General features: G+C 39.0%; 1 protein-coding gene across 2 annotated transcripts; it reads right to left on the bottom strand.

The window, feature by feature from the left end:
• Positions 1–1,294: 1,294 nt before the first annotated feature.
• Positions 1,295–18,900, bottom strand: DRG1 (developmentally regulated GTP binding protein 1). Of its 2 annotated transcripts, XM_057491419.1 has the most exons (9): positions 18,729–18,900; positions 17,768–17,891; positions 16,850–17,025; positions 11,945–12,014; positions 8,853–9,022; positions 6,610–6,740; positions 5,382–5,549; positions 4,988–5,110; positions 1,295–1,590 (listed from the first exon to the last, which is right to left on the bottom strand). In XM_057491419.1, the coding sequence occupies exons 1-9, from the start codon at positions 18,768–18,770 to the stop codon at positions 1,491–1,493; spliced, it is 1,104 nt and encodes a 367-aa protein (XP_057347402.1). In that variant the 5' UTR covers positions 18,771–18,900; the 3' UTR covers positions 1,295–1,490. The 2 variants fall into 2 exon arrangements, with proteins under 2 accessions (XP_057347402.1, XP_057347403.1); XM_057491420.1 differs by lacking the exon at positions 4,988–5,110.
• Between the last annotated feature and the right edge of the window lie 444 nt (positions 18,901–19,344).

Here is a 19,344-nt window from a genome sequence, read left to right on the forward strand (position 1 = left end):
ATGAGTGCAGTAGTGACATCAAGGTCTATATTCTACAAAATGACTAGGGGTCCAGGAAAACTATCAAAAGGAAACAAATGTCACTAATGTAGCAGGAGTAACAAGAACTGGAAAAGGCTGAGTACGTGGATAATCCCACACCCCCATCTCATAACCTACTAGAAGCCCTAGCTCACTTCATTTAAAATCAAACTGTCTTCCTGCAAATGTTTCCCTTCCTAATTTTCTCAGGGACTACCCATCTCTATCAATCATCCCTGTAAACCATACTGAAATATCTTTGACTTCCTCCAAAAAGAGCTAGTTAATTGGCTACCAAGTTTAGATTTCTCCTCTGTACCTAGATGCACTCCCTCCCTTTGCCATGTACTCACTAGCCCAGTCAACAGCACAAAGACTTTTGCCAATCAATTTCCATTAGGGCAATCCCTTTAAAGCCCCTTATTCCCAGCCCCAAACTTCTGATTGTGCCCTCAGTGTCCTCTCAAGTAGTCCTGAACCCATCCCACCTTCTAAACTAACCTCTCACACCTTCATACACACACTAAGTGTACACACAACCCTGCTCTGATCACAGCAGTTGCCCCACCTGCAGCATTCCACTTCTATGCCTTCACCCAGGTTTGTGACTGAGGCCAGAACAGCCATGGGGGTTCAAACAGAAAAGCTGGGCCACAGGAAAGGAGACACTCAATCACGCAGCTGGCAGCATGGCTCAGCTCAGTATTCAGCCCTACACTGATAGACAGCTGCGATGTGACTAGAGAGGCCCAGATTGAGTGACAAGAGCCAATATTCACCAAATACTTATATGTCAGATGCTGTGTTAATTAAGCATTTTCTAAGTACTATCAACCTTATACTAGCAATCTCCACTCTAGAAGCGCTATTAATGTCTCCATGCTAATGAGGAAACAGGCTTGCAGAGGCTGAGTAATTCGTGCAGGGTTCCACAGCTTAGGAGAGGTGGGCCTGCAGTCCTAGCCCTGATCCCCCTGGTCAGAGCACGTCACTGAGCCATCACGCTGCACCAGCTCACAAAGGGGCTGGCCTTGCCAGGAATGACCCGTCAGGTTCAGTCAGGTCCTTCCTCTTTCCAGTACCATCTGGGAAAGACCACTTGAAAGAACCAAACAGTTTCCCATGACTAAACATCAAGTGAGATGTTGCAGTCACATTTGTATTCTTTTCGCGTTAAAGACTGAGTTCCCAAGGACCCCTTCTACAGCTGCCTTGCTGTACATACCCATCCCCATTCAGTCCATCCCAAAACAAATTCTGACAATGACACAAGAACTGCACATAGCCGGGCGACCTACTAGGTCCTTTATACAGTCCAACATACACAAGGCCACACCAAGACAAGTAAAGTAAAGCTCCCTCCCCTGAATCCTATCCAGGAGCTGCCAAGGCAGAAAGGGCTTGGGGCAGGTGCTCGGTCCTGGGGAAAGTGTTGGGGTTGGCCCGGCAGGTGAGGACAGGGAAGAGTTTCATTTCTTCACGATCTGAATGACATCCTCGTCCTCCAGTGTATGGTCTTTACCCACTTTTTGAGGATTGTGTTTTACAGAGAGACCCCAGACAAGGGCGCTGTATGGAAGGGAAAAGAGAACAGTCAGTGTGAATAACCCAGATTCTGCCCCATCTACCCGCTCGGATGTAGCATTCCAGCTGCTAAGACCCACAGGCCAGCGAGGACCAGCGTCCCTGCCCCACACGCAAAGCCCAGAGGCGTAGCTTCCCCAACAGTGTGGCACTCTGGAGCCTTCACAAAGTGGCAAAGACTTTGGGAAGTTGTGTGGTTCCTCTTGTTCCAGAGCCAGTTTAAGAAAGGCAGAAAAAACGCAAATGAGGAATATGACCAGACTCGTTTAAAATTAAAAAAGAGAAAGAATGTGTTTGTTATAGAGAAATATCCTGAAATCAGATTAGAAACTGATTCTTACAGATTCGATGTCAGTTATACATTGTAACAGAATATCAGTTTTTACTGGGTCCACTGAAACCATCAGCAGTACTGATAAGAAATGAAGGGCCTCCCTCCTCAGTCATGCTAGTAAAATTCTCCTTAATATATTGTGCTAGTGATGGAAATTGGTATCACCAATTTCCATCACTTGCCTCACAGAACCTAAGAACTATGTACCAAGGGGTAGAAAGTGGTGGCCACATTGTTACTAATATATTGCCTTTACACCAAAACTTCTTTAAAACTCTGTATTCCAAAAAGAAATCACTAAATGAAATCTTACTTTTTAAAAAAGAACAGGAACAGATATAACAGCATTAGTAAAACTAATATATAAATTTTCATACACACCAACAAGCAAGATAAATGCAAGATAACCATTTCACTATCTTAAACTAGAAAACTAGTTTGTAATAGTTATACTTAAAGCCTGCAGTGAAGTCAATGCCTCCTACTTGGCTGACGGCAATGTAAACAGGTTCAGCCCTTTTGGAAAGCAATGCAGCAAAATGTATCAAAAACCACATAATCATTAATCCTAAATTAAAGAAATAAAAAAGTAAAGGTCTGTGCATTAAGACTAGAAAACTAGATAAGGTAAAGTAGCAAGATAGGAAAAATATGGTTATAAAAATTATGTAAATGGATCTTACAACACACAGAAAACACAGTAAATACGTGCATATAGCAAAGAATGTGTACGTGTGATAATGGATACAGAGGAACAGGGAACAAATGTTATAATTAGAAGGCCCTAAAACTGATTTTTTCCAGTTATTTAGATGTTTAAAATGCTATTTATGCAATAATAATTTTTAAAAAAACAGGAAAATAGTGAGCAAATTAAGTTTTTTGCTTTGCTTTGTCTCTTCTCCAAAATATTTTTCTCCTCTCTCATTTAATTCCCTGGTTAACTTACAGTTCTAGAAGCTTTGAACAGTGTTCTACCACCATGGAAGACAGGAGCTATATAGAAATCTGAAGTATGACAGAGGAAAATGTGTAATTTTTCCCAAGACTTTCCTTCACTGACTCAAGTATGTGCCAAAATGTAATGCTTTAAGGATAGTGGAAATGAGTACCTACCTGTGGAATAATAGTTATTTTATATAAAAGGAATGTAAAGTCTAATAAAAGACTTCAAGTATCCTTAGGAAGAGACACAGGTATTTTTTAAATGTCACTATTTCTATGCTTTTTTGACTTTCTGTAATTATTTTCTATTTTGTTTTTAAACAATTTTAAAAATTTAAGCCTATAAAGATGAAAAAAGAGCTATTCTTAATACTGTAATCTGATTAGTTAAAATGTTTCTCATAGGCTTATAGGTTGCAATTCTGAACTACTTTATACATATACTAGAATTAAGTAGATTATAATGACAGCCAGGTTTCTCACTGTTGGATAAAGAAGGCTAAAATGAACCTTGCAGTGTTGAACTAGAAGAGGTAACAGTATAAACTCATGGTATTTAAGATAAGTATAGATAAGGATGAATGAGTAGATAAATTAGGGCAAGACAGATACAAAATAAAAATGTGTTTGTAAGCACAGGTTAGTATCCATCATACATTTCTTAGCACTGCCTGCTGAGAGGGCCTACAAGCAATGATAGCTTGCTAACAATGAGAACACCTAGCATAAAGATCTTATAAATCAGGGCTTTTTGGAGAAGTGACTGATTATAAGGCTGGTGCAGGAAAAATCACTGTGAATCAGGAGCATCTGTTAGTACTAAAAGCAAGGGAATTCTAACAACAGGAAGAAGGCAGCTTATCAAAAGAACACAGGAACCAATCTGAAGGAGTTCCTAACAGCCAAAGCTAAAACGATTTAAGGAACAAAATAATTACCATACTGGATTTAGGCTATGGAATAAATATCCAAGAGCTCATACTGATATAAATTAAATAAATATGGGAAAAATATTAACTGACAGTGGAATTCTAATAAATGTTAAATAGGGAAATAAAAAATCACCACTAGGCAAACAACACAGCAATAAATGTTGCAGACAAGCTCCACTGACAGGCTAAAATCAGCAGGCAAAAGTTTAAAAAGAAACAGGATTTGCATATTCTCAAAGTATCTCACCCAAGACATTTATCAAATACAAAGAGAAAAATAGTATTGTTACAGTAGAGAAACCCAGCCAACACCAACTTAACCACATGATCAAAGTAGTCAGTAAGACATCATAAATCCTGTGATACGGATCTATCATTTTTGTGTTACCAAAAACACGTATAACCTCATTTTAGTCATGAAAGAACACTGGACAAATGCAAAGTGAGAGATATTCTACAAAACAACTGATCAGTACTCTTCAAAAGTGTCAAGGTCATCAAAGATAATGAAAACCTAAGGGAATGTTACTGGGGAACTGCAACCCTGGAAGGCCAAAGAGAAGTACCAAATAAATGCCATGTAGATTCCTGAAACACAAAAAGGACATTGATAGGAAAGGTATTACAGTTCAAATGAGGTCTACAGTTAATAATACTGTACCAATGCCAAGTTCTGTTCTTAATAACTGTCATGGTTTTGTGAACTGATGATGTTAGGAGAAATAGGGTGAAGAATTTAAGGAACCTCTTTGTACTATTTGTGCAGCTTTTCTGTGAGTCTAAAATTAGTTTAAAATAAGATGTTAAAAAAATTTTTTCAGCTTGTATCAGCAGTTGTCAGTATGAAAAAGAGATTAGGAGAGATTTACCCACACTTAAGGTTTAGAAGGGGACTCAGTACCCAGTAGACGTCAGTGTGATGCTAGCAGGAAGAATTAACATTTCTGTTTGCTAAGAGGAAGATGAGTAAGATTAACTCAGAGCCTTTTGTAATGTCAGCCCTCTCAACCTAAAGAGGCTTCTAGAGCTCTTCCAGCTTGGCATGATTTTAAGATACTGCAGAGTTCTAACCAAGGAAGCATTTCAGCAACCTCCCTGATTTTTTAGATGTTATCCTAAGAATTGCTAGTTAGCTCACAGGGAAAAGGCATGATATGCCCATGATACTTACTATTTAAATTCTTTGATAAGATTTTTGTGGATCTTCATGCAGAAATCCTCCACCGTGGTCCTGGAGTAAGGCAGCACCACTGGGGATGTGTAATCCGGCAACTGGCCTTTGGGTTTGGTGTAACTAGAACAGAGGGGGAGCAGAGGCTGCCTCCTTCTTGGAATGTTTCATGTGTTGAATGCAAATAGCCATCCATTAACCCATAAGAAAATCAGACCTGGATAACCTCCAACTTGAAGAAGAAAGTGCCCTCAACATGGCCCAGCAGCAAATAGGAATTAATTAATTTTATCTCCAAACAGAGACAGATTATGTTAATAAGCTCCAGAGGGTATAATTTTAGGACAGTCTGGTTTAATTCCTACAGCAATATTACCCTATCACTAAAACTTACATGCGCACTAGTTTCAGATAATCCCAGATCTTTTCCAACAGGTCATCAAAATTCCAGCGGTGATGGGCAGAGATAGGTACACAGTGAGGTACCTTATAAATGATATCCAATTCCTCAATGGAGATTTGATCAATCTTATTTAATACATAAATACAGGGGATATAAACTCTATATAAAAAAAGAAGAAAAACAGGACATTAGTCTGAAACTGTTGACAAGACTGTCAGTCTTGATTATCAGCACCCCGCTACCCAGGATCCAAATCAGAGACTTTCAAAAGGCATCAGAAAAGGCAGATAAGGAAGAAAAAAAAAAAGCTTCCTACCAAAATAAGATAGAACATCCAAAAACTGAACTATGGGTTGGAAAGTAGCAAAAGTCAGGCGCTAGGCTCAGCCATGCAGCAAATTACTGAGAGAACATGCTGTAGTGTTAAAAACACACACTTTTGGAGTCACACAGACTGCACCTACTCCAGACTCTCACTGTATATGTATCCCTGGGCAACTTTCACAGTCAATTTTCCACAAAATTGTTTTATGAATTATAAGAATTAGGTATATTTCTAGTAATATATTTCACTATTTTTAAAGAATTTTTTAAAAATTTTAACCCAAAATCTAGCAATATACAATCCTAATGTCAAATCAATATGGCAACTAAGATTACTAATAACTAGGCAAACCACAACTTCTCAGGCTTCAGTTGCCTCACTTATAAAATGCCTAACACAAAGCTTTGGCTTTTGTTTCTTTTCAAATGAGGATCAAATGAATTTATCCAATAGAACAAACACATCAACAGGAAAGCAACAAGAAAATATTATATCCAAATGCAAATTATTTAATTTCAAATATTAGTAATAGTAATGTTTCACGGAATAGGGTTTCAGCTTTACGTTACCATTAGAGAGAACAGACAGCTTTTACGATTTCTCAGAATTAATTCTGGGTGAGCAGATTGAGAACCTACCCTCTTCAACCATCATACCACACAGACCTTAGGGGACAATGCAGTTCACAGCCAGTAACTGAAATGGGGAATTAAGGACATTAGAAATCAAGACCAAGCCTTCATTTTACAGCTAAAGAAACCAAGGTTAACTATTATTTGATATAATGGCACAACTACAGTTAGAATCAACATCTCCCAGATTCACAATCCAATGCTGTTTCCACTACAAGGCTTCAAATTCAAACTCAGGCACCAGACTGCACTCAGTCAGTACCTGTTTCCCTCTACCACATCAATGAGGTCATCTGCTGTGGCATCACTTCGCAGAGTCACATCAGCATTATGAATTTTGTATTCAGCCAGAATGCTCTTCACAGTCTCAGCATCCAGCTCACTCTGAGGGCACTAAATAGGTACAGAAGACAATGACTGGTCAGAGAGCAAAACAATCTCCCAAGAGTACTTATTGATATACCTGGATAATCCTAGCTAATGTACTAATTCACTTCCAAAGACTGTTATCCTGGATGAGAGTAACTGACTTTTAGTAGGAAATACTTAAAAACTAAAAATCTTTCCAACCTCAAAGGAAGGTGCTATGGGCTGAATTGTATCCCCACCCACCCCATGCAAATTTACATGCTGAAGTCCTAACACCAGTATCTCAGAATGTGATTTTTGGAGACAGGGTCTTTAAAGAAGTAATTAAGTTAAACTGAAATCATATAAAGGAGATTAGGACACAGACACAGAGAGAAGACCATGTGAAGACACAGGGAGAAGACAGCCATCCACAAGTGAAGGAGAGAGGCCTCAGAAGAAATCAACCCTGCTCACACCTTGATCTCAGTTATCTAGTCTCCAGAATTAAGAGAAAATAAATTTCTCTTAAGCCTCCCAGTCTGTGGTATTTTATTATGGCCTTATTAGCAAACCAACTCACAAATACTGAATACTCAAATACAAACATTATGACAGAATAATGGGAAAGATCTTTGGGTAGAACAACTTAAATTTATTCCAGTCAAATCATCTGGACCTCTGGAATGCTAAATGCCATAGGAAATTCTCAGTCCTCAATTATTGGACTCTAGCAGCATTTGACAGAACTAATCATACCTCCAATTTGAAATATTTTCTCTACTTGGCTTCCAAGATTCCAAACTTTTCTGATTTTCTCTCTCCTTCTTTGTCTCAGAAGTCTTATTTGCTGATTCTTCCCATCTCCTAACCTCTAATCACTGGGGGTCCACATGGCTCACTCCTTGAACCTCTTTTCTATTTATACTCACTTCCTAGTGGTCTAGCTAAGGTCATCACTTTGAAGTTGATAACCACCAAATTTATACCTCCAGCCCAGATCATTCCTTATTTGCCTATTTGACAGTAACACTCAGAAGTCTAATTGGCATCTTAAACTGAACAACCTGATCTTCCTCTCCCCTTCAGGACTATTGTACCCAAAGTCCTATCATTTTAGTAATCAGAGACCATTTTTCTAGTTCAGGACAAAAAATTCAGTCATCTCTTTCTCTCACAACCTATATCCAAACCAGCTGTAATTCCTAAACAGCTACTTTCAAAAACTTCCCACTATCAATCACTTCTCTTCTCCACTGTTAAAACCCTGGTCTACGAAGCCATCACTTGACAGGATTATTGCAGTAAACTCTTAAATGGTTTCTCTGCTACTGTTCTAAACCCATTTCAGTCTATTCTCAACAGCCAGACTGATTCCATTAAAACCTAAATCAAATCACGTTTACTGGAACCCAACCAATAGTTACCCATTTCCTGCAAAGTAAAGCACAGATGGTCCTATGCTATGGCTTCAACTCTTACTATTCTTCTACTGTGCTGCTCCTCAGACAGGCAACAGCAGGCTTTACACCTCAGGGCCCTGTACTTGAATGTTCCCTCTACATTATTTGCAGTTGCCCAAGATGTCCTCTTGGTTCACTCCTTCCTATCACCTCAGTGAAGACTCCTCCAATCAACCCTCCCATCAATACTCTCCATCTCCTTTGCCTAGTTTACTTTTGTCCTTAGTCATCATCTTATACCCTACATTCACTCATTAATTTTGTTTGCTACTTTCCTCCATTAGAATATAAGGGGAGGGATTTTGCCTGTTTTGTTCCCTCTTCCATCCCCACTCCCCACCCCCAAGACTGAAACAATGTTTGGGCCATGGGAGGAGCTCTGTAAATATGGGCAGAATGAATGAAGACACGATAATGACAGCCATCTACTACAAACACAAGATTGCTCTATATTCCCATACCAACCCAAATAGATAACCCAAAAGAGGAAACGGAAGTTGCAAAGGTAAGTCTGAGACTTTTCTCCTACTCTGATTCTTGTCCTACTCTGTCAGTCATTACAGGGTCACTGAATTACGTCCAATTAGTGCTGGGAAAATACAGGTACTTCCCAAATGTCAATGTCCCTGTACCTCATTCTACTCCCCATCCCAGTCCCTTCAGTAGCATGCCCATTATCACCTTCTACACTTACAGTGGCTGTGAGATTAATGCCTCCCTTATCCTTCTTCTTAAAGCCAATGTTGGGGGGTTTGCTGTTCAAGCGAATGCCAAAGCCTTCCAGCTCATTTTCAATTATCTTCTTATGTCCCAAGGGTTTCAGGACATCCAGAACAATCAGGATCAAGTTACACGTTCGGGCCACTGAGGAATTGAAAAAATTTATACCCAAGCAAAGCTCATTAAAGACTTAACTAATCCAAATACTCAAAAGTGGGAGCAGGTTGTTGAGTTCCTACACTAGGAGACAAAAGATTTTTTATAAATACATAGACACACATGAGGTTCTTAAGGTTATAAAAAGATTTATGTTGAAAGTCAATTTTTAATGTATGCCCTGTGTTCTACTAGCGTACCTAGAAAATAAATCAACTTCTATTCACACTGGTAGAAAAATAAGTCAGAATGAAGACACAAACCAGGCAATGACCTAAATTCTTTCATGAATTTAGGAAGATTTAAAACAACAGGAATTCTAAAAGATTAAGATTGTCTAGTTATCATATTTTTAGTCAACTTTATCAAGGTATTAATTCATAAAAAAAGTAATTCTGTCCATGTTAAGCATATGGTTTCATGACAAGTGTATAAACTCATGTATCTACCACAGTAGTCATGATACAGAACATTTATCACCTCCAAAAATTCCTTTGGGCTCCTATGCAATCAAGCTTCCTCTCCTAATCTGCTTTTTCACCATTGGTTAGTCAGCACTTTTCAGATTTTATCCATATGGAATCACACAAAGTATAGTTCTTTGTGCCTGGGTTTTTTAATTTGGGCATGATGTTTCTGACATTCACCCAAGGACTTCTATAATTCAAAAACAGCTAAATTAATAACACAAGGTAGAGTAAAAATACACCAAGTATTAAAAAAAAAACAGAAAATTTACCTACCATCCACCCTTTTTACATGAAGTTACTAAAGAGTGTACTTCAGGAAAATGTGAAAAAAAACCCAAAAATGTCAAGACATTGACTCTAGGAAACAAGGGATCCCACACAAGAGCACAGAAGAAAATCTCAGGATGCTAGCCATGCAAAAAGCCTGGAGCTACACTCCAATACAGACTCCACTAGCCACCTGGGGCTAAATTTAATTAAAACTAAACAAAATCTAAAATTCAGCTCCTCAGTTGCACTAGGCACATTTCAAGAACTCAATAGCCATACATGCCTACCAGATTGGACAGCATAGATTTAGAATATTTCCATTACTGGACATGTTGGTCTAGAAAGCAACCAATCCAAATGAAAGCATGAAAACAAAGGATATAGGTAGATAGTGTCAGCGTTATGGAAGAGAATGAAATCATTAAAGTTGTATTTGGAACTGTATTTTAATATCTAGAAAAATTATGATAAGATATTTGATCTGTTAGAACATTTGAAAAGTATTAAACTTATTAGAAAAGTAAGCAAAACAAAAATGAACGAATAAGTAACTCCATACAAAATAAATTTCAAAAACAGATTTCGAGAAAAGAAACCAAGTCATAGTACACTATGAATCTCAGCACTGAACAAAAGTTACAGTCATTACATAATTAAACCTGACTGATAACATGTTAACTGAAAATTGTGATATAACTTCTTTGAAAGAAAGGGAAAAGACCCCGGAAGATGACTGGTTAGCCAGAGACGGGTAAGATTCCTCAAGGGAGGAACAACCTAAGACAGGCAGTCGCAGGGGGGTCATCAGGTGAGAAATTGGGGATCAACAGAGGTGAGGCTTAGAACCTCTCCCCCCCGTTCTGAGAGAAATCTTCTGCATCCGTGGATGTTTTATTGCCCTTGTCTAGCTTGGATTAACACATAGTCTACAGGCACACACCTGATCATCTACATTTGCTCTCTTACAACACTAAACTATGTTTTCTACCTTTATGTTGTATCTACCTACCACTTCAGCATTTTATTAAAAATAATAAAGAGAGAAATGTGGTATCCACATATAAATCAAGTATAAAAATCAAATGTGTATTCATATTTGAACTGTTTATAGTTCACAATGCATGAGCAAAACCAAAAGTTTCTGTGATGACTGCCCTTGTACTGTTCACCATGTAACTTAGTCACTATGTAAGAATTTGTTCTCCATGTAAGAACTTGTTCGTTATGCTTCAGAAGATTGGAGACTGACGAAAATTAGGCTTGGGGTGGATTAATGATTGTGCATTGAGCATTGACTCCCCTATACAGAATTTTATTGTTGTTAACAACCATTTGATCAATAAATATGAGAGATGCCCTAACAACAACAACCAAAAAAAAAGTACACACTTCCAATTGTAAAATAAATAAGTAACCGGGATGTAATGTATAGCATAAGGAATATAGTCAAAATATTGTAACAACTTGGTATGGTGATAGCTGGTACCTAGAATTATCATGTATATAAATGTTGAATCACTGTGTTGTACACCTGAAACTAATGTAATGTAATACTGTGTGTCAACTACCCTTCAATAAAAAATAATTATCTTAAAAAAAAAAAAAAGAAAGAAAGGGAAAAGAGTATGGAACTTAAGAGAGCTAATTCTCTACCGAAACATGAAACCAATAGATGGTATCTAATATTTTCATGAAATAGCAATATAAGCACATATTTTAAAATATGAAAATAAGTAGCAGAAAGAACAGCTGAAGAATTGACAGTACCTGGCAATGAAGAATGACATTAGAGATGAGGAGAAGGTGGGGTGGCAGATTGTTGTAATTTATGATTAGCCTTTTATGACATTTTACTTTAAATAAAAAGAAAAGAAGGAAGGGTATGGATGAGAGTCAAGAAACCTGAGCTCTAGTTCTGAATCTGCCATGAACAGTATGACACTGGACCAAAGCTCTTCACTTCTCCTGTCCTTTATTATAGTTTCTCCTCGGATGAGGATCTGAACTGTTACTCTCTGAGGTCCCTTCAAGTTCTGACATTTTGCCCTGGTGAGAAGTCAGGTAAAACTATGCCCTTCGCTGTGTATCATCAACAAGCACAACAGCCTATCTAAACAAACAGTCTCTGGTAATGGGATGATATCCCAGGGTGGTGGCCCTGACCACTCACCTGCAATGACTTGACGGCCTCTGCCTTTCCCATCCTTGGCACCCTCAATGATACCTGGGAGATCCAGAAGCTATGAGATTAAGGACAGGAGAAAAGAGACAAAAGGAAAAACCAGTTACAAATCTGAACAGATTGAATACAATGATTTATTTCTCAAGTATCCGAAGTTTAGGAGGTCCAACCAATCTTTCTTATAAGTGAATGTGTGAATATTACTTTTACTAGGCATCTACTAAATGTCAGCTACAAACATTTTTATATATTTTATCTAATTAAAAATTGCTAACAACCCTGTGAGATAAGGATATTAGCTGAGGCTCCTAGAGGTTAAGTGATTTGCTCAAAGTCACATTCCTAATAAACCAAGTAAGATTATATACCCATATTTCTGGGGCCAAATATATTATTCTACATTAAAATCTTTCAATATTTCTCCCCCTTTTCTGAAGGCTGAGCCTCCACACATATCCCTTATAGCAGATAATAGCTCGGTCTTGACACACTCACATGCGATACATACTGAGACCTTTGCAAATCCCCCAATTCACAAAAATTTCTGCAGCCATTCTTAACCAGGCAAGAACATAAGACTCACCTGTAAAACAAAAATGCAGATATCTAGGCCCCATCCCTGTAGATTCTGATTTGGAAGGGCCAACGTAGGGTTTTAGATATTGACCTATCCTTCAAAAGCCTCCATGGGTGACTCTGATGTGTGTCCCCAGTTGAAAAATGACTGCTCAATTATCCAGGAAATATATAAAGTAAAACTTCACAGAAGTCACAGTGTATGTACATAATGATGAGAATAGCAAAACCAACTCCATAGCACAGCATTCAAATTCACATCAGCAAAAACTATTAGTTATAAGCCCTTAAAATGTCTGTCAACAACAGTTAAGACTGCATACATATGCAGTTCCTGTGTGGTGACCTCCAATGAATTCTACACAAGGGTATAAAGAGCATATAAAAGTGTAGGCAAAGGGCCTGTTTGTGTTTATACAGAGGATCAAAGCCTAATTGGGCTACCCAGAAAATGAACTAAGATACGATATGAAAAAGAACTTCCAACATCAGCACTCTCGGGAAGACTCATGCCAGAAGATGATTAGCAAAACCCCAACAAAGATCCACGCACTGCTACAGGTGTAGATGCACTCATCCCACCAGTTCCTGGACTTGCCATGGGAATGAAGAAGGAGATATCTAAGCTGGCCTGTGCATACAGTAAAACAACAAATTTGACTGGATCTATACTGTTGGAACTCAACCAAGAATTAGGAGAAGTGCAAATTGTAGCGCTCCAAAATCTTACAACTACAGACTATCTACTGTTAAAAGAACATATGGGATGTGAACAGTCCCCAGGAATGGGCTGTTTTAATTTGTCTGATTTCTCTCAGACTGTTCAAGTTCAGTTGGACAATATCCACCATATCATAGATAAGTTTTCACAAATGCCTAAGGTGCCTAACTGGTTTTCTTGGTTTCACTGGAGATGGCTGGTAATTACAGGTATGCTTTGGTTATGTAACTATACTCCTATTATGTTAATGTGTGTGCACAATTTAAGTAGTAGTTTAAAACCTATACATGCTGAAGTTACTCTACAAGAAGATATGTCAAAGAAATAATCAATCTTCCCATGTTTTCTTCCGCCTGCTACTTCTATAGCTTTTCTTCTTCCTTCCTAATTACAACCCTTAAATAGAATTCGTGCCTCATATCAAATTTACCGAGTATCATAATTCTTCCAAGTGGTAAAGATACCTCAAGACAAATGCTGGGCAAAGAAGCCACAGGGCATTAATATGCAAAGAAGTAAAAAGCTAACCTTTTCAAACAATAAGGCTTCTCTCTCACTTACCAACTTTACATTTCCCTGTATGGCTCCAGAATATGACTGGTTAGCCAGAGACAGGTAAGATTCCTCAAGGGAGGAACAACCTAAGACAGGCACAGTCGCAGGGGGGTCATCAGGTGAGAAATTGGGGATCAACAGAGGTGAGGCTTAGAACCTCACCCCCACTGTTCTAAGAGAAATCTTCTGCATACGTGGATGTTTTATTGCCCTTGTCTAGCTTGGATTAACACAGTCTACAGGCACACACCTGATCATCTACATTTGCTCTCTTACAACACTAAACTATGTTTTCTACCTTTATCTCATATCTACCTACCACTTCAGCATTTTATTAAAAATAATAATAATAAAGAGAGAAATGTGGTATCCACATATAAATCAAGTTTAAAAATCAAATGAATATTCATATTTGAACTGACTGTTTATAGTTCATAATGCATGAGCAAAACCGAAAGCTTCTGTGATGACTGCCCTTGTACTGTTCACCATGTAACTTATTCACTATGTAAGAATTTGTTCTCCATGTAAGAACTTGTTCGTTATGCATCAGAAGATTGGAGACTGACAAAAATTAGGCTTGGGGTGGATTAATGATTGTGCATTGAGTATTGACTCCCCTATACAGAATTTTATTGTTGTTAACAACTATTTGATCAATAAATATGAGAGATGCCCTCACAAAAATATAAATATATATATATATATATATATATATATATATATATATATATAAACACACTTCCAATTGTAAAATAAATAAGTAACCGGGATGTAATGTATAGCATAAGGAATATAGTCAAAATATTGTAATATCTTGGTATGGTGATAGCTGGTACCTAGAATTATCATGTATATAAATGTTGAATCACTGTGTTGTACACCTGAAACTAATGTAATACTGTGTGTCAACTACCCTTCAATAAAAAAATAAAATAAATAAAATAAATAAAAATAAATTTAAAAAAAAAGATGGGGGCTTATGGAAAGTACACAAGAGCCAACCTGTGTTGAAGGAGTTCTAGTAATCAAAGTTGGAACAATCAGAGTAATGAAATACTAGACTGTAATACATAAAATAAAATAGATACCCATGAGCCCAAACTGATACAAATTATTGAATAATAAATAGGAGAGAAGGAACAGCTGCTCCACATAGCAGAATCCAATTAATAAATACAGTAGGCTAAGAGAAAATAAGAGAATTGCAATTAGGCAAGAAGCACAGTAATAACTACTGCAGATAAGATCCACAGATGGACATTAAAATGAGTAGACAAGATTGAAAAACAGGATTTGCATCTTCTCAAAAGTATCTTCCCTAAGATTTTCATTAACTACAAAAAGAAAGATAACAGCTTTACAACAGACAAACCCTACAGACACCACCTGAATCAAGAGATGGAAACCAACATCACCAGTAAGACATACCAACATCATGAATCCCATAAGCTTCAGTGAGAAGGACACGCTATCATTTCTGTGGTATTCTTGCCAAAAATACTTAACACCTCAGTCTAATCATGAGAAAACATCAGATAAACCAAAACTGAGGGACATTCTACAAAATAACTGATCAATACTCTTAAAGAGTGTCAAGGTCATGAAGGACAGGACTGAGAAACTACTACAGATGGCAGAAGAAGAAAACTGAATGCAACATGGGATGATCCCAGACAGAATCTTGGAAAAGAAAAAAAGGACACAGGTGGGAAAATTGGTAAAAATTCTAATAAGGTCTGCAATTTAGGTCTGTAATTATTACTGTAGCCATGTTAATCTATCTTTGATGATTATTCTAGTTATGTAAGATGTTAACATTACAGGCAGCAAGGATGATACAATATCAAAATAATTATGCTGAATGAAAACAGTCACCCCCAAAAAAATTACTATCCACAGACTTACAAAAAACTCTTTTAATTTGTAAACTAATCTATTATGACAAAATGTAGGGGACTGCTTGCAACTGATGGGAACAAGGTGGTACAGGAGGGATGGGGCATGACGAAACTTTTGGGGATAGTAAGACTCATGATCTTAACTGTGGTGATGCTTTCACTAGTGTATAGATATGTCAAAACTTATCAAATTGTATGCTTTATGAGTTTATTCTAAGTGAATTGTGCCTTAATAAAGATGTTTGAAAGACCAAACAGAAAGTTCATTAGTTGTTCCTAGAAATTAAATGTAGAGAATATTTCTTCAGTCCTCCCAAAGATTCTGTGATCTACTTCTAAAATTTAGTAAATCCTTTTCTGCTAAAAAAAAGTTTTCCATCATCAAAAGGCTTTACTGAATACTGAACCTAACTGATATTATCAAGAACCTCCAGCCTAGTTTCAAATATGAAATTCAGAACCTTTCCTTCTTAGCTGTACAGCTAACAAAAACATATTCCACTGTATTTTATTTATACATTCATTCATACCCAAAGAGACTTCATTTGGAAGCCCTAAATCTAACATCTAAGTAAGAACTTCTCAGGACACCAACTTCATTTAGCCTCACAGACAAGAATTTTCTTCTAAAAAGGAACTGACCAGGTTTTTTCTTTAACATATTATTAAAAACTTTCAGATGGTTCATAGCTAAGTAAGAGAAAAAAATTCAACTTCCTTAGCAGGCATACAAGGCCCTTCAAATTTCAGCCCAACCTACTTTCCAGATTGTGTTTCTACAGTTCCCTGTCCCACACCTAAGCTCACACAGCAGGCTGCCTAAAATTTCCCTTTGCCCTCTCTGGCTGGTAAAATTCTATTTGAACCTCAAGACCCATCTCCACTGCCACTTTCTACTTGAAGCTTCTTTTTGTTTTACCAGACTCCCCACCCCCTGCCCACCCCATCCTCCTTCCTCTGCATTTTCACAGGTTCTATCCCACTGTATTATGTGTTTACTGCTCTACCTTCCTTAATAGACAGTGAGGGCCTGGTAGATCAAAGATCAGGCCAGGCATACAGAACGCTCCCAATAAGTGCTTTTTAAATGAATGAAAGAATGGATTTTTTCCCCTTTCTTGGCCTGGAGGTCTGACTCACCTGGATCTTGGCACCTTTATATCTGATGACACCAGGCACAGTGGTCAAAGTAGTGAACTCATATGCTGCCACCTCAGAATACACTCCCGCCAGGTTACTGAGCAGCGTTGACTTTCCCACGGATGGAAAACCCACAAACCCAATTCGAGCATCACCTGTCTTGGCCACATCAAAACCTAAAACATAAGTAAATATCAAAAAGAGGAGGAAGGTTATCCCTGGAAGTGTTGAACCTCATGTAAATCCTCTCACTTCTGGCTGCCTATCCCTCTAGGACCTATTTCTCCAACTTTTTACAGTTAACACTAGAGCAGAACTTAAAAACACAAAACTCCCCCATAGCAAGTCACAATATTTAATAGAGTGCTTTATTCCTCTACCACTTACACTATTATATACTTTTCTAGAACCCATAGTATTTAAGCCCCAAATGTTACTATTTATCTAAAAAATGTGTTTCTTTTTCTCTTACAAACCCTGGGAACTGTGTGATTGACTGGGTTTTCTTTAAACACATTCAAAGACAAATTTGTGGTCCTTCTCTAGAAGTGTACAGATCTTATGATATTACTTCTGGTCCTAACCTTAGCTCTTTTGGCTTCAACTACCTTAATTTCCCTTTGCATAAATTTCCTTATTTTTTATCTTGTTGACTGTGTATATTTACTTCTTTCTGTAACCAATATAAATCTATCTTGAATTAGTATACAATATCCATAAGAAAAACCCTATTTCACTTTAGACAACATTTATTTGCTTTAGACATCTGCAGAATAAATAAAATTCAAGAATTTAGGCTTACTGAATCTAGTTGGATAGAAAATTTTAAGTTACTTTTAAGCCACACACCTGTATTACTTTGATATAAATAACAGACCCCTCCCCATCAAAAAAAAAATGTTGAAGAAAAACACAAACCTTCTCCTGGTCCTCCACCACCACCACCTTTCGGGGTGATGAGTTCTCTGCGAAGCTTAGCAAGGCGAGCCTTAAGCAGCCCTAAGTGGTGTGCTGTGGCCTTGTTCTTTTGAGTCCGAGCCATCTATGAGGAATCATACCCATAAATCAGAAACCGTTGTTGCCGAGTAAAAATATCCAGAATGAATGCCCCCACAGCTCTGAATGATTTCTTTTCTAGGTCCTACTAATGTCAGTTACCCATTTCAATCAGACTTCTGAAAGAATAAAAATCCACTCTCTCCATCACCCAGGCCATTTCCCTCATTAAAGAGCAAACAACCGAGGCCCAAAGAGAAAAGACACGACCAAGGTCATTTCAACCAGCAATCACAGACTAGACTTAAAAAGCAGCCGCTGATTGCTTTTCTACTGCTTGTACCTGGTATGCTCCGTCTAATACAGTCACTACTTCACTGATTTTAAAGAGCTCTCAGCACTTCAGACAACTGAATCACATAATAATTCGGGTGAAACCAACCGCTACCACAGATGTCAATTTACTTCCAGATCCTATTCCCAGGAGCAATACCGTAGGAAAGGTTGATACTGGGGAAGGAAGGGTGGCTTTCGAGAGATAAGGAAAGATACTTAAGTAAGTGAGCAGGTCAGGGCTGGAGCAGAGGAGCGGGATTCAGCGTTACTCACAAAAAAGGAAGACAAGACCGAGAGGAACAATGAACAAGTCCAACACAGGAGGGGGCACCGAACAAGGTGAAAGGATGGGGAACGCGGGCCCGGGCTGACGGGAGAGGGGAACGCGGGCCCGAGACTGAAGGGAGAGGAGAACGCGGGCCCGGGGCTGATGGGAGAGGGGAACGCGGGCCCGGCCCTTACGCTGCTGAAGGGAGTTTAAGAAGGAGCTACACCGCCGAAGAAAGAATGCTCAGGCGGTGAGTGAAGCGACAGCTGCGCCCATTACCTCGGCTTCGATCTCCGCGATCTTGGCTAAGGTGCTGCTCATGGTGGCCAGTCGCGGAGGGTGCAGCGGCCGCCACGCGGACTTTCCGCCCTCACTCACCCGCCAGCTAACCGGCCACAACCTCCGGGCGCCACTGCGGTACGCAAGCGCAGTATTTCCTATTTATCGCGAGAGAGTTCCGCGCGAGATTAACCGCGAGACGTATAGCGTAAAGTAGTCCGCTCCCCCTCAGCCAACCCCGCCCCGTCCTGACATCCCGCGCGGTGTCATAGAGCCAGCGTGAGCGGGGGCCAGAGAGGCCGCCCCGGTGTGAACCACCCCGAGCGCGCGGACGGGCGCGCGCCTCTCGGCTCCGCCCCGCCTGGCCGGACCTGTGCCCGGCGTCCGGCTCTGCGCCCAGTGCTCCGCGCCCCGCTTCTGTGATGAGCTGCCCCTTGTTAGAGTAGCACAGGCCCGTCGCGGTGAGATTCTAGGCGTAGATGAAAAGACCACTCAGACCCTCCACCTCGCGTCCTCACCAGTACCTACGGGTCCTTGGGCCCCTTTTTCACAGCTGAGGAGACACACTGGCGGACTCTTCGACCTCCCGGGTTTGAATGTAGAGACCGATTTCTGC

Source organism: Manis pentadactyla, chromosome 14, assembly GCF_030020395.1.
Source record: "Manis pentadactyla isolate mManPen7 chromosome 14, mManPen7.hap1, whole genome shotgun sequence".
In the NCBI taxonomy this organism is placed as follows: Eukaryota; Metazoa; Chordata; class Mammalia; order Pholidota; family Manidae; genus Manis; species Manis pentadactyla.